This window comes from Diabrotica undecimpunctata, chromosome 1, assembly GCF_040954645.1.
Source record: "Diabrotica undecimpunctata isolate CICGRU chromosome 1, icDiaUnde3, whole genome shotgun sequence".
NCBI classification, from domain to species: Eukaryota; Metazoa; Arthropoda; class Insecta; order Coleoptera; family Chrysomelidae; genus Diabrotica; species Diabrotica undecimpunctata.
This window is the reverse complement of record NC_092803.1, coordinates 170,952,821-170,968,912: the sequence shown is the minus strand read 5'-3', so window position 1 is coordinate 170,968,912 and position 16,092 is coordinate 170,952,821. Positions and strand designations below refer to the sequence as shown.

Below are 16,092 nucleotides of genomic sequence, written 5' to 3'. Positions count from 1 at the left end.
AACAAACCCTCAAAATTTGGAACCGATATATTAATTAGTTTAAAAGTTATTGTATTTGTTTATCTCAGAGACCTTTTTTTTACAATAACAACAGAGATAGAAAATAATAAAGATAGGGTAATTCTGTGGGTGACAAATGAAAGCAAAAGACTTATACTATCAATATGCATTAAAAAAAAATAAAAGAATAATTTATTATAGTCAAAAATCCTGATGTAAAATTTTTGAAATTATGTATTTTATAAACATTTAGAATAACTTTAAAAACATTGTCCCTAGAAAAAATCTTTTTTTACATTCGAAAAGCTAGTATTTTCATTCGAATTTTCAAATAAAAAAATTTGGCCTAGGTTAATTTGGGCCAAAGTTAGCCATGTTTTTTTGTTAATTCACAGCTAATTTGATTATAATAATTAAGGAACCTTTGTTAAAGAATGGGATTTGTATTTTTTGTTAAAAAATTTGCACAAACATTGTACCTTTACAGGACCCTCTACGAATGTTCAAAAATGTAGTTCAAATAGTGACTAGGAAGAACCCACAAATCCATGGCGTTTAAATACCTACCGAACAAACAATTTTAAACTAATAAAATTTTCTATATCTCTGGATCTACTCAATGGATTTTGATCACTCTTTTTTTAATTTGTATGTAATTTCTACGTACATTATAAATATGTAATTTGTTTATATATTAATTAATTAATAAATGGTCTATTTTGTTTAAACAATTCGTGAAAAAATAATTTTATTCCAAAAATCTATTTTTTTAATACCTAGTATCATTAATAATCATAGAAAAAATCGCGTTTTTTGCATTAAATTGTTAATAATTAAAAAACGGCTCCAAATTCAAGGCAGGAAACAAGTAGGTTTTCTTCCTATAAGGTCTACAATAACTAAAAAAGTTGTCAGCGACCTGGATTATTGAGTGTCACGAACATGGTCTATTTTTTGCTTATTTCCCTGGAGTATATATTTGATTAACATCTGTGTAATTTTTCTGTCGCTTCCTCGCTGGTTTTGCATATTGCTATGATAGCAGTATCATCGGTAAATGTTGCAATTGTATTATTTTCTAGAACAATAATATAACACGTATACAAAAGGTAAAGACACTTCTTTGTGGCAGCCCTGCTGTAATTTCTTTCAGTTCCGTGTATGTATCTTTCTCTTTAATTCTGAAATATCTTTCCAAGTATTTGAGAGTATCGTTTTGGTAAATATTGTCTTAGTTTATAGTTATGGCGTCTTTGCCATACTTTATCATATACTTGAGTCACATCCTAAATTGTCCATCATATTATCCTTCATGATCCATGTTTCACATCTATATAGTAATACAGTATATTTACATGTAACAAATTAAATCCTTAGTTGTAAATTTTTGAAATAATTACTCAGTATATCCAAGTTTCATAAATGCTCCTCATAAATCTCATAAGACATGGTGTAGACTCATAAGACATTGCTCCGCAAGCCTTGTAAAACACTACACCATGTTTCTCATGGTTCTATTAAAAATAGTAACATTCATTCTAATATTTATTTTTCTGGTTGCCTTTTCCAAGGCAACATTAAAGAGGAGACACGCCAGAGCCTCCCCCTGTATTTGACCATCATTAACGTCAAAGCATGTAGAGTTTTCTCCTTCAATTCTAACGCACGAGCTTACGTTTTGCATTGTTAGTTGGGTCAACTTAACCAACTTCGGTGTGATCCCAAACAAAGTCCATCATTGCATTATATAATGCAGTTCTTTTAACACTGTCATAGGCTCCTTTGAAGTCGACGAAGAGATAGTGTGTATCTATGTTATATTCTAGTGACTTTTCTAGAATCTGCCCATGTGCTTGAATTTGATATATAGTTGACTTTCCAGCAGTAAATCCTCATTGATATTGACCAACAATATCCTTTGTAAAATGTTTAAGTCTTTCAAACGATACATTGCCGAAGATTTTATACGCAGAGTAATATCTCTATAGTTCTTACAATCCAGTTGATCGCCATTTTTATGCAACGCATATTATTTCATTTAGCCACTTTTCTGGTACCAATCCATTCTGCCATATAAGTACTAGGTATTAGTTTATGGATTACTGCAAAAAGTTGATCACCACCTTTTCATACATTTCCCAACAGATTTAATCGATTCCTGTGGCTTTATTGTCTTTGAGTTTTAGGACGGCATTTGACACTTCTATTATTGTTGGGTCTTCACTGTGTAGTTGACAATGTAGATTTTGTTGATTGTCTATGTTGTAACCTTCTTCAATATCGTGTATATAATATATTATATAAATATATATAATATGATATAATAATAATGTACCTATAATATGATATAATCCGTATAAAACGTCTTCCGACGTCCATTTTTCATTCAATTCGTTTGTTCCATTCTTCTTTAAGTTCTTTCGAGCTCATTGAGTTTTTTATTCCTTCCATCCGTGTTTTCTACGGTAGTCTTCTCTTCTGGATTCCTGTAGTTGTTCATACAGGTACTTGTTTCGGGAGTCTACTGTCTTTCATTCATTGGACATGTCCGTACCATTTGAGCACCACTAATAGACGTAAATCCTTTAATTTTAATTTCATGAATGTTTTTATTCGCCACATCTCAACATTTTCCATTTCAGAATATTTATCATCAAACTGTTATCTACGTTAAAAGCCAATTTGTCAGTAAAAAAAAGTAACAAAAATAAACAAAAGAAACTATAAGACATAAAAAAATATCTTGTTATACATTATTTTGTAATAAAATTTTATAAAAGTTTGTCTTCGATTTGATCGTTATGAATCATTTACAGGGCGATTATTTGTTACCTGTATGTACCCTTGCTAAGTTGTGAATTAATTATTTAATAAATAATATTACTCTGGTATATAATAGAAGACCGCCCGATCGCTTTATTGTATAGACCCAAGACTTTTCACCACAGGGGGTTTTAAGTAGGTATAAATATAAAATCTAGTACAAGGGATGACGTTTAGAATATTCTTCGTGAATGGATTTGGTTTATGTAAAGAAAGATATTTTTGAAATAGATATCTCACTGAATTTTACCGTTAGGATTTTCGAGGATAAGCCTTAAATTAGATATACTATCCTTTACAAGATAATTCGGATGGAATTCCCCAGATTAAGAGACTGAGCCGATATCAAGCACAAAATGACTGTACTCCTTTAATGCTGTAACGAATAGTCACCCTTAGTCTTTCGTTACATTAGGTTCAATTTTAAATTATATCCAAAGTTTAAAGGTACTTTACTAAATGATACAAAGTAGGTGTAGCCAGGTACGTATTTCAATTTTGAGTTGTTTACGATTGGTAAATAAAATTTTAAGCATAATTTTGTGTACCTATTTAAATTTAATCAGTAAATTGCATTTGTACTTGGAATTCAGAATTACAAATTTCTAGGTACGTAAAGCCAGTGTTTATAAGAGATAGAGAAAGAAAATTTCTTGGAATTTTATTGAGGTAAAAAGATAATGTTTACTTAATATCAAATTATCACTAAATGGGCTTCTGTGAGAAGAAAGTTTCTTTGAAAAGAACTTAATTTTTCTTTTGTTGTTCATTTAGAACAGAAGTCAGTGCAATAACTATAAATATGAATGATATAGAAATAATTAGTAATCATGTCCTGTACATTCCTGCCACTTTTTCAGGAAGTGAAGACGAGTCTGAACCTGAAAAACGTTCTGGTTATATTCATCTCACACACGATACAAAGCAAATCGTGCTTAACGTTTACAACGGTAAGTATTCATTAAAAATACTCTTTAATTAACCTTCCTAATACCGGGTGCATTTTAAAATGACCAGTACCAGATGGGGCGACTTCTCGCCCTAGTAGTTTGGTTCACTTTTAAGCGCAAGGATTCTATGTATCTCATTAATCTTACCATTTTTTTAACTCTTTATTGTCTGTATACTTTGTTTAGTACCAATTCAACAAATTAAAAACTAAATATAGAAGACAGTCACATTCAGAAACTCACCAAATAAATAGGTAAGTTTAGCAGTTATCAGATATCAGACGTACTTAGGGCTAATTGCACTTTACAAATTCTTAGAGAGACAATCCCAAGTATAAAGTGATGCTTTGAAGAATCTAGATAAAAATATGCTAATAGGGGAATTATAAAAGTTCCCACTGTGTAATAGCAAAAATAGAATTTCAAAGATAAAGCAAACACATTACAATCAACTGCTAATATGTAAAGAATGCGACTGATCATCATGACAAGTAATTAGTACAGTCATTAGTAACCATTTTCCAAAACTTTCGTCTAAACTGATAAAATCAGATTTGTAGAACGTGAAAACACTCGATACCACGTGGGGCGAATTCTCGCCCCACATACATTTCCGCGAAATCCGACGAGAATATTTAATTTTCTGTTCGCGGTATTTTGGGTTTTACTACTTCTTTGTGCTCTTAGTACATCAACTACCAATGTACTAAACCGTCAAAGCGATTGATTAAACTTAATTACAGATATTAACAGTTCAGTTTACAACGCTCAAATAATTAGGGAGTACTTAAACAATACTTTCCCGAATCGAGTTATCAGTGAAAAAGGCGATATTAAGTGGCCTGCGCGATCTCCAGATCTTACACCCATGGACTTCTTTTTTTGGGGACATTTAAAAAGCATCATCTACGATCATCCTGAGGCTAAAATATGGATGAATTAAGAAACCGAATAAGAGAAGTCTCTAATTCTGTTACATCAGAAACTTTTACGTCTGTCCGCAGAAGTCTTAACGGCAGATTATGATACTGTTCAGCCGTAAAAGGTCAAATATTTGTAGGGCATAAAGCTGTAGAGCATAAAGAATTATTTCTTATTTTATTGTGAACTAATTTTTATTTTCAATAAGAGTATATTTTTTGTATTCTCTTTTTAAATAAATGCGCTTTTACTTTTAATTCAACCACAAAAAATTGCTCTTATTATTAAAAACCGATACAATGGCACCGCCTTATAATTTTTATCGAGTTTATGTTATAATAAGAAATGAACAGGGTGCACGTAAGCAAAACAAAAATCGACGGACGGAGTTGCATATCCCTTGCATTGTTATGTGTTACTAAATGGTTTTCTGTTTTCTCGTTTTCTGTTTAGGAGTCTAAGTGTCGGAGCGGAAGGAATCAGAGAATTACAATTACCTCTTACGAGGCAATGTTGCCGGTTTTAGCGCTTTATGTATTTGTAATATCTAATCCAAAACTTAACGTACTGTATCATCTTTTAATAAAGTGATTTAATCTCAGGGTTAATTTCAAAAATTACACAATATAATTTAAGATTTTATCACAGTCAAATCCCTAAATCTCACTCCCTAGAATAGTTATAATTAAAACAATGTTCTTGAATACCTTGTCTCCACTGATTTGAATGGATACTATACCTATTAGAAAAAAATCGTATAATTGTAAATTCAAGCAATTTGGAATACTTATAGCAAAACAAATAAAACCAAAATAATCAAAAAAGCAAAACCTATATTTTTTTTTCAAAATTTCAAAAATTTTATTTTAATTTAAAACCAATTTTTTCAAAAATACGCACTTTGAACCGGTCAAACTTAAGAGATTATTATAAAGAATACATAAGTAAAGTAATTGCAAAGCAGTAACGAATAATTTCAGTAGGGGTGGTAATAAGGGGGTGATTTTTACGATTTTTTTACTAAAAAAAGGGACTAACTATATTTCGAGCCTAACTCGCTTAGGTTTAATGTTAAAAACTTTTTAAAAAACAAAAATAAAGCTTTTTTAAACGTTTTAAAAAAGTTTGAATGGGATTTCCCCGAAATATGCTTTTTTTGGAAATTTCACGTTGAAATATTCGATTTGGAATTTGAAAAATAAGAACCTACTTTTCATGAGCTACAACTCTGCTTCTGCTGGGTCTACATACTTCGCAAATACACAATTTCATTTGTTTTTTTATATGCTACATTTTTGTCAAGAATATTTTTTTCGATTTAATACTTACTTTTTCAGTTATTTGTTAAAAACCGTGAGAATTGGATTAAAGCTCTGTAGAACAAAAGTTGTTTACCCATTTCCGGACTTATTTTAAACGTTTATTTTAAACGGTTAAAAGCAACCCTGAGCTCAAACAAAAGTGAGGTAGAAGTTAAGAGCAACCCAAATTAAAATTTTCAAGCAAATCTGTCGTGACGAGGAAAATTACACTTCAACAAGGTCATTTACTGGCAAACTAGTTATTCCTCATGATTTTCGATAAAATTTTTAACAAGAAAATTGTGTTGTCACTTTTGGATATAATTGAGAATATTAGAAATATTACAAGCTAATATTATCGGTCTGACCTTTATAGGAATCCCTACAATCAATCGAATAAAATATTATCTAATACAGTCGTCCCAGCAGTACATCCCGTAGTATATGAGCAAAACAAATAAGTAAATTAATATAATTTTGTGTCCAACGTAACAAAAGCAAAATAGTTTTCATAATGTTTCAAAACTTGTATTTAAAATCAACCACCAACATTTCGATTTTTAATTCACATGCTGCTGGGAAGAAAGTTTAATATAATCACAATTAAGTAAATATATAAAAACCACTGAAGTACACTGAGAGATTTTTTACCGTAAATATTAAAACTAAATCTTGAGTGCCGCTTCTAGAAAGCGTTTTTGTGCGATTATATTAATTTTTCTAGTACATTCAGTGACTTAAATAACGTGCAACCGTGTCAAAACTGAAATTGAAGACTAGTAGTGCTTCTAAACATCACAAAGAACTAAGCTTTTTGGGTGACAGGTTGTTATTTCATTGTCAGCAGTTAGTTTAATTAACATCCAAATATATTCACCTTTTTTGAGCTAATATACTAATTAATAAATTCATATAACATATGAGGGCAGTAAAGTACAAATATGTGGTTAAAAAGAAAAGCGAAGCCCCAAAAATGACTTCTCCAATCCTACTAAATAGTCTTGGAATGGATATAAAAAATACTACTACTATAGCGGACTATTAAACAGTTATTAAAATCAAGAGACCAGAAAAAAATATACTAATAACATAATATAACAGAAATTTTAAATTTGCACGAAATAGGCAAAAGTACATAAATAAATATAGATAAAATAATAAGAAAATAAACCTTTGAGGAAACTTTTCTTTAAGTTAGATTTTTACGGGAAAGTCTATACCTCGAAAAACTCAAAGCTTTGCGAGTATCTTTATTTAAAATTTGTTTAATACCAGTACTTTTTGCAATTTAAATGTGCTTGCTTATTACCAGTAGAATTCCTGGATACCTACTGATGTCCGAAGACAAGCAAATACCTTCAAATCGCGGTAAACTGCTGATATTAAACACGTTTCGACACCTGACCAATAATACATTCCGATGAATAGAAGCATTAGCTAAGATAATTAGAAATTCCTTCATAATATTTAACTCTCATTACCGAATAAGAAAAAATAAAACAAAAAGAAGTAGAAATGTAGAAACAGATGACTATAAACTCAACAATTATCAGTTTTGTGTCCTGATAGACGAATAGAAGCATTAGCTAAGATAATTAGAAATTCCTTCATAATATTTAACACTCATTACCGAATATTCAGAATAAGAAAAAATAAAAAAAAGAAGTAGAAATGTAGAAACAGATGACTATAAACTCAACAATTATCAGTTTTGTATCCTGATAGACGAATAAAAGCATTAGCTAAGATAATTAGAAATTAATCCATAATATTTAACTCTCATTACCGAATATTCAGAATAAGAAAAAATAAAAAAAAGAAGTAGAAATGTAGAAACAGATGACTATAAACTCAACAATTATCAGTTTTGTATCCTGTATATCACGCTTGTATACAAATAAATTGGAAACGTAAAGGATTAAATGAGGCGTTTAGCACAAACTGGCCCAATCCCAAACATTTTCAAATTTAAGTTATATGCATCAACGGCATTCCAGTACTAGATGCAAATCCTACGGTGAAAATGTGGCTTAACTTTAATTTTTTGTTTTCTGTCTGATGATGTCTGTATTAAAAATGATGTATGTATTAAAATTGCCTCTAATCTCTTATGTCATGTTTAGCATTTATATATTTTCTGCCACTATTTTCTTGTGACATGGTTTTTGACTGGATATTTTAGATTTTTTTTTCGAGAATAAACAAAAGAATTGCAACTCAATAAAAATTATAAAAAAATATAAAATTATAAAAAATTATAAGAAATTATAAAAAATTAAAAAAAAATTATAAAAAATCATAAAGAAATGTAAAAAATTATAAAAATTAAATAAAATGTAATGAAATAAATAAAATTAAATAAAATTAAATAAAATTAAATAAAATTAAATAAAATTAAATAAAATTAAATAAAATTAAATAAAATTAAATAAAATTAAATAAAATTAAATAAAATTAAATAAAATTAAATAAAATTAAATAAAATTAAATAAAATTAAATAAAATTAAATAAAATTAAATAAAATTAAATAAAATTAAATAAAATTAAATAAAATTAAATAAAATTAAACAAAATTACATAAAATTAAATACAATTAAATAAAATTAAATAAAATTAAATAAAATTACATAAAATTAAATACAATTAAATAAAATATAAAATTAAATAAAATTTAATAAAATTCAATAAAATTAAATAAAATTAAATAAAATTAAATAAAATTAAACCAACTTAAATAAAATTAACTAAAATTAAACAAAATTAAATAAAATTAAATAAGAAATTATAAAAAATATAAAAAAATTTAAAAAATTATAAAAAATTATAATAAATTCTAAAAAATTATCAAAAATTTTAAAAAATAATACAAAATATAAAAAATTAAATAAAATTAAATTAAATTTTAAAAAATTATAAATAATTTTATAGATAATATTGAAAATTTATATGATGAATAAATTCTATTCTATATTTAACAAATTTTGAAAATTTCTAAAATCATTAAAGAAGATAAAAAAAAATTTTAATTTAAAATTTAAAAATAAAAAATATTAATAATTCATTAACTTACAAATAACAATAACACGCTATAAAAATTATTCACTTCTGACAGCACTCCCCAAGTGCCACGCTTTTTTCTATTTATTATTATAATGTACGTTATAAATATCTTTTTTTTAGTGCACTATTTAACAAGTAGTTTTCTGGCTGTTTTTATCTCCTTTTTGAATAGTAAAATTAATTCGCCCGTTTTCCGTTTTTCCGGAATTTGATTAATTTTATTAATTAATGTTGTTAATTATTCTGTCATTGCTGCTTCAGAATATTTCAGTAGTTCGTTTGGTATTCCCTCTTTACCTGCTGCTTTTCTGTTCTTCAGGTTTTCAAGTATTTTCCGAACTTCCTGTACATTTATATTAAGTTCTTCATTTGTGGCAATTTCGGGTGTTTTCAAAAGTTCTTTGACCTCTTATGAAGCTCCATATTTCCTTTTGTAGACCCTAAAAATCACGTTCCATTTCTTTTTAAAAGCAGTCCCAGTGGTAATTTTTTATTTTTCCTATAAGTGTACGTGCGTTTCGTTTCTAATCGTCTTCTAATCATGGTATGCCTCTTGTGTTTTGGTTGACATGTATTTCAAGTAAACTTTTTTCTTGTCTTTACTTTTTTTCTTTCACTTCTGTACAAAACCATGAAGTTCTTCGCCTTGGGAACGATTTATTTTTATTTATATTTCTTTTACCAAGAACTTCCTTGTCCGAGGCTAAGATATTAGACTTAATTTTTGCCCAGCTTTCTTCGATTCCATCACTTTCTGTGATATATGTGATTCTGCTTTTTTCGGTTATTCTTTTTTGAAATAGGTATCTTGTGCATCAGTATTGAACAAGTAATGGAAATAAAATACCTGGGAATTACACTGTCTGGCTATGGAGACCTGGACAAAGAAGTGAGAGATCAAGTACAAAAAGCAAATAGACTGGCAGGATGCCTTAATAACACTATATGGCGAAACAGACACATTAAAACTGAGATGAAGTCAAGAATTTATAAAGTCAGTGTAGGACCAATCATGACGTATGCCTCAGAAACGAGGCCTTGCAATTTATAAAAGGCACAGATTAAAGCAACAATCTAAATTTTGGTTTCGTCAATAGAAATCTTCGCATTTCTACTTTGGTGATTCAAAATAAAAATATTTACTATATTTTGTAACGAACAGAATAAATAAATAAAAATCTTTCTTCTTTTCATTACAAATTGTTTAGACAATTTGTAAATATTTTATAATATTATAAGAAAATAAGAACCAACGAAGTAAATGAAGCTTACCTACTTGTTTAAAAGATTGGATTTTTTTCTTTATATCACAAGCCCTAATTTCTTTGGTAAAATCATCAAATGCAAAACCAGACAATAACAAATGCATGCGCTTATTTTTATATATAGACATAATGCAGAAGTAAGTACTAAAAATTAAGTTTTAGAAATATAAATTTATAGAAAAAAAGATACAAAATTTTTTGGGCAATTTTTATCACAATTCAATAATTGGTATTGGGCCAAGATTTTGAGCTCAACGCCTCAAATATGAAATTCTCCACGTTAACATTTATCTTTAAATAGAATATTATGTTAAAACTTTAAAAAAGAATATATTAATACATACGTAAATAAATAAAACTTACTTTTTGCATTATTTGTTGCCTCTTCTTCTCTTCTTGAACCAGAACCATTTCCCTCTCAGTGGAAATCTTGATGCTTTCTCGAAGAGCCGATTCAAGCTCTTGTATCCGTCTTTCCTTTTCCAATGACAAGTCTCTATCCTTTTCGTTCTCTTGGTCTTTAATGTTTTTAATTTGTCTTTCAAATGCCGATAACATCGAATCTTTGTTCTCTATCTCTATATGCATTTGATCGTTAGTATTTTTAAGGTTATTTTTCAAATCCGTTATAGTATTGTCTTTTTCTTTTAGAGCGGTTTCCAATTTTAGTTTTTCACTTTTTATTTCTTTTAGAGAATTCTCATTAATTTTTAATGATTCCTCTAAATGTTTAATATATTTAGAATCTATTGCTTTACAGACAGCGTCCCTTTCTGTTGAAGGTTCCGGCAGGTCCTGTTTCTCTGTTTCGTGTTTTTGCAGTTCGGCTTCGTAGAGCTTGATGGTAGACTCTAGATGCTTGACGTAACTGTCGTCTTCTAACTGTTTATTTTCTGTACTCGACTCCGGATCCATCGTTATCTTGAAGTCGTGTTTACTTGTAATACTGTTCTCGTTTTCCTAATGTTAAGCAACAAAACGGTACAAAACATAGCGTTGACAATATACATTATGCATTTATACAAATACGATTAAATAAAAAATTGGAGCGGATAAGTGGGGGAATGGGGCAGGATTGAGGAGATGGCATGGCAAGACTAGAAAAAGCTTTTTAAGAAGCCAGCAGGTCCAGCCTGTAGATACGTACGGTTCCGTGTTAGCAAGAAAAAAATTAGAAAGTTTATAATTAGTAGAAATTTTTTTAAATGATGACAAGTGAACATTTTATTTTTTGTAAGTTTTATTCGATTTCTTTTGTATTCTTTTGTAAATTATAAAGAAGTATTATAAAGCAAAAATATAATAAATATTATACATTACATTTTACAATTAATAAACACCTAGAGTTTTAAACATAACATTTTTTTGAAAACGATTTCCGGAGTGTAAATAGGAACATTAAAATAATCGTAAAATGTAATTTTTCTCACAATTAATTGTAGTTTAATCCCATATAGGAAAATACAATACATAATAAAATGAAATATGTGTTAATAATTTACATTTTTTACCTGTTCCGGTGATTAAATACGAACTATATATTAATATCTGTATTAATTACTATTTAAATGGGAATAGGCCACAATTAAAGGTTAAAATACGTTTATTGACGTTTCAATTTCCACTTCGGAAATCGTTCTCAAAATACAAACATTAGTTTGTATACACTAATGTTTGTATTTTGAGAACGATTTCCGAAGTGGAAATTGAAACGTCAATAAACGTATTTTAACCTTTAATTGTGGCTTATTCCCATTTAAATAGTAATTAATTCAAAATGACACAAGAAAATAGCTTCAGAACAAAATATCTGTATTAATACTACAACACTATTTTGCTACTTTCAACAGTAAAGATATTCACTTGTCATTTGTATTTATCATAATAATTTTATTTTTAAATAGTGTGCCAAAATCAGTTATTACCTCTTGTTGTTGTGCTTGTTGTTGCTGTTGTTTTAATTTTGCCTGTGCATTTTTAAGGGCCCTGAAATACAAATCATTATTAGCATATTTCTTGAATTATATTATTTTTAAATGAAAAGAGTTTTCAGTAATTTGTGATTATTACTTTTTATAGATAAAAGCACTGAAGTACGAATTTCTATTTTTTTGGTTTTCGAAGCGCCTTAATGGACTACCTATGGCGTCACAATGGGCGAGGCTTAGAAAACATTTCCAAACAAATCTATTTTGTGTGTATTTGTCCCATAAGAAGTTGGAAATATGTATTAGCTGTTTTAATTGTTTGAAGAGTAAATAAGTACTTTTGGTTATGAAAATTAATTCTGTGCGATAGGTATTATTTGTTGTTCATGATTTTGTGAGGTAAGAATATCAAATTATTATTTTTATTGTATTTCAAGGTATATTGTTGTTGTTTTTGTCAGGAATATTTCAAAATAAATCAATAAATCATTGAATTTATTTACGTGGAAAAATATTTAAATTAATGTTTTATTCTTTTTTCGTTTCCAATGATTTTATCCTGTAAAAGACTAAAGATATTCGTTTATCCATATAATGGCTAGTAAACACGTGTTGAAGATATCCAGTATTACTTAATTTTTCAGTAATGGCAACAAAACTACTATTAACTATTTAAACTACGAGAAAAAAGAATATATTTAGTCTTTTAGGGGATACAATCACTAGCGCTTAAAAAAGAATAAAACATTAATTTAACTTCCTAAATAAATTTAATGATTTATTGATTAATTTTTAAATAACCCCGATAGAAACAACAACAAAGTACCTTAAAATAATTAAAGTTTTAACCAAGCAATAACATAACCTTAAAATATGAACATTCATAGTAAATATCTTTAATATATTTTGATATCCTTACCTCACAAATTCACGAACAACAAATAATACCAATTGCATAGAATGAATGTTCATAACTCCCGCCCATTGTGAGCCCAAAGCTAAGGTAGTCCATTGAAAAGTTGGATATCGTTACAATATTTTTAACTTATCTTTTTCTGCTTTAAATATTTGACTAAAGGCACAGATTGAATATTCTGTTAAATTACCCAACCGTAATATTATTTTCATTTTTATGCTACATTTACACATATTTTCTAAACCTAACATTTTCCTTGAACAACTAGAGTTAACTCATCGAGTTAGAATCTATGGAGAGGACATCACGTGACTAAAAACCTCACTTCAGCCATATCGTTATAATCGTTGTGTTAGATTGTTTACGTTTGTTGTTTTTAGATTATTTTTAGTTTTAATGCTTTTATAATAACTGTAATATTATATTATGATAGTGCATAATAATGGTTTCTTATTCTCAACGTAGTTGCAGTAGCAGAAGCAATGTTGATGAAAAATCTTCAGGAATAACGTTTTATAGGTTAGTAAACAAATATGTAAACAAAGTAATGGCCCGTACTTCAGAGAATAAATTAATAATATTCATAAAAAATCTTATAAGTAACGTAGATCAATTTCTGTATTAATTTTTTAGTCACTATTGAATATTTTTAAAAGTTTGCAAAATAGCAATTAAAACATCCACTTACAATAAAATAGAGGTAGAAGAAGAGTCCATTAATCATATTTTTGATTTAAAACATAAATTTGTTATTAATGCATATAATTGTATTTTTAGGTTTCATCTCAAATCAACCGAAAGTCTTATGATCAGAGATACTACCGACTCCAGTTTAGTGATTTATCTGCTTATAATAGTAAATTCTTCCCTTTGACGAAGAACAATTGATAATATGAGTATGGTGATAAAAAACCAAAGAATCATTGTTAATAATATTTACTGTATTAGTATATATTATTTATTTTTGCCTTATTTATTAGTAATTGTATATAATTGTCATTTAATAGGGAAGTGATTACTGCTTCTATATTACGTGTTCTCGAGGTTTCATACTTATTCATTTTTAGGAAAATTTTAAAATCATTTTTAATTAAACTTCAACAGAATTAAATTCTGAGATATTTTTTTTGTTCTATTCTTGAGAGTACTCAAATATCTTAAATCTAAATATTTTAAAATTTCAATATTAAATACGGTAACATATTTTTTTTTATTTCTACATAGTATGTCGATTAATATATTTGGCAGATATTCATTGTTGTTTTTTAATAATAACTTTTCCAACTTTGTTAATTGATTTTTGGTCCAAGTATGTAACGAATTTTGCACAGCGTTTAGCTAATTTGAATTTGTCAAATACATAAGTTGTAACCCGAACGTATTTCTTTTATTTCATACCGTATGTTCATTTTGCATCTTAAAATATTATATATATTTTCATCTCTTTCAGGTACAACTTGTTCTTTGATTGTATTAATTTATATTTATATATTATGTATATATGTCATATTTTTAGAGTTTACCGCGGGATATAATTACTCTTCCCTACTCTTTTTGTTGCCGTTGTAACCATCTGTATCTTTCTCATCTTGTTTTTGTTTTATTTTCTTTCCATTCTCGTCACTTTATACCTTTCCCGTTATTGCTCTTATCTAATTTTCTATTAATTCTTGTATTTACTAGGTTTCCCTATTTCTTCAAAAATAGGTTGGTGCCCAAAAGTTTCTTCTCTTACGTGTATTTACCTCACACGCGAATCTCTTGTAGTCTAGCTCTGTCGAACCCCGACCAGGACTTCTCTACCAGACTGAATCCCGGGCCGTAGTACCCTTATTTGTGTAACCGTATTGCCAATGATCAGAGCATTTTCCATTTTCGATTAATCGCACTTCTCCCCACAGCCCAAAAGTGGCATTTATTACGCTAATCTTTTATTCAATGTGCATCTTGTGTCAATGTGCTTTCTTCTTTCTTATACTCGCGCAGTGAGTAAATTTAGTGTAATACATCACATGATTTTTTAATAGCTACCCAATGGCAACCCTTTTAATTTTGATTGAATAAATCATCTTCTTGTAGTACCTATCCGTTTCGGATGTTGGTGACCATCATGACAATCTGTATTTTGCAAACTGCTGCTCTGAAAAGATTTGTGGTTGTTGTGTTGAACCACGTACGTAGATTTTTCAGCCAGGAAATTATTTGCCTTCCTGGTCCTTGTTTTTCTTCTACTTTTCCGTGTAGAATTAATTGCAGCAACCCATATCTTTCGCTGTTTCTCATGATGTGACCGAGGTATTCGATTTTATCTGTTTTTATTGTGGTTAACAACTCTTTTCCTTTTTGCATTCTTTTAATATTATGGTTATTATAGAATAAATCATATTTTATTAAAAAAAAAAATTATTGAACTTTTTTAGATTATTTTTAAATCTTCTGAATAACTATTTATTATTGTATTCTTCTTCTTCAAGTACCATCTCCGCGGCGGAGGTCGGCAATCATCATAGCTATTCGGACTTTTGAGACGGCTGCTCTGAAAAGTTCATTTGATGTACATCCGTACCACTCTCTCAGGTTGCGCAGCCATGACATTCTACGCCTCCCTATTATTGTATAGTAATTTTAATATTATTGAGTCCGGCCCTGATCCCACCGCCATATTTGTATGATCGTTAAACACACCTTCTGACACCGTTTTTAATACACACGTTAATATGATCATAGCTTCTCCATAGATTCTAACTTGATGAGTTAACTTAACAAATTTTTGGGTAACTAAACTAAGTAACTAGGCACCGGTTCATAATTTTTATGTCGTCTGACTGATGTAATTATTATCGGAGAGCTACGCCATTTTGTAAAATCATTTTGATGCAAATAATACCTGAATCCATTTTCAATTATATAATTTAATAACCATTATC

General features: G+C 28.5%; 1 protein-coding gene across 7 annotated transcripts in view; it reads right to left on the bottom strand.

The window, feature by feature from the left end:
• Window positions 1–16,092, bottom strand: part of brp (ELKS/RAB6-interacting/CAST family member bruchpilot) — a 528,827-nt gene that overhangs the window by 31,157 nt on the left and 481,578 nt on the right. For 5 of the 7 annotated variants that reach the window (XM_072520526.1, XM_072520528.1, XM_072520527.1 and 2 more), the window contains 2 exons: window positions 12,247–12,307; window positions 10,685–11,281 (listed from right to left, as the gene is read on the bottom strand). In XM_072520526.1, the coding sequence (XP_072376627.1) occupies window positions 10,685–11,281; window positions 12,247–12,307 (658 nt within the window). The other 2 variants (XM_072520530.1, XM_072520532.1) reach the window with 1 other exon arrangement.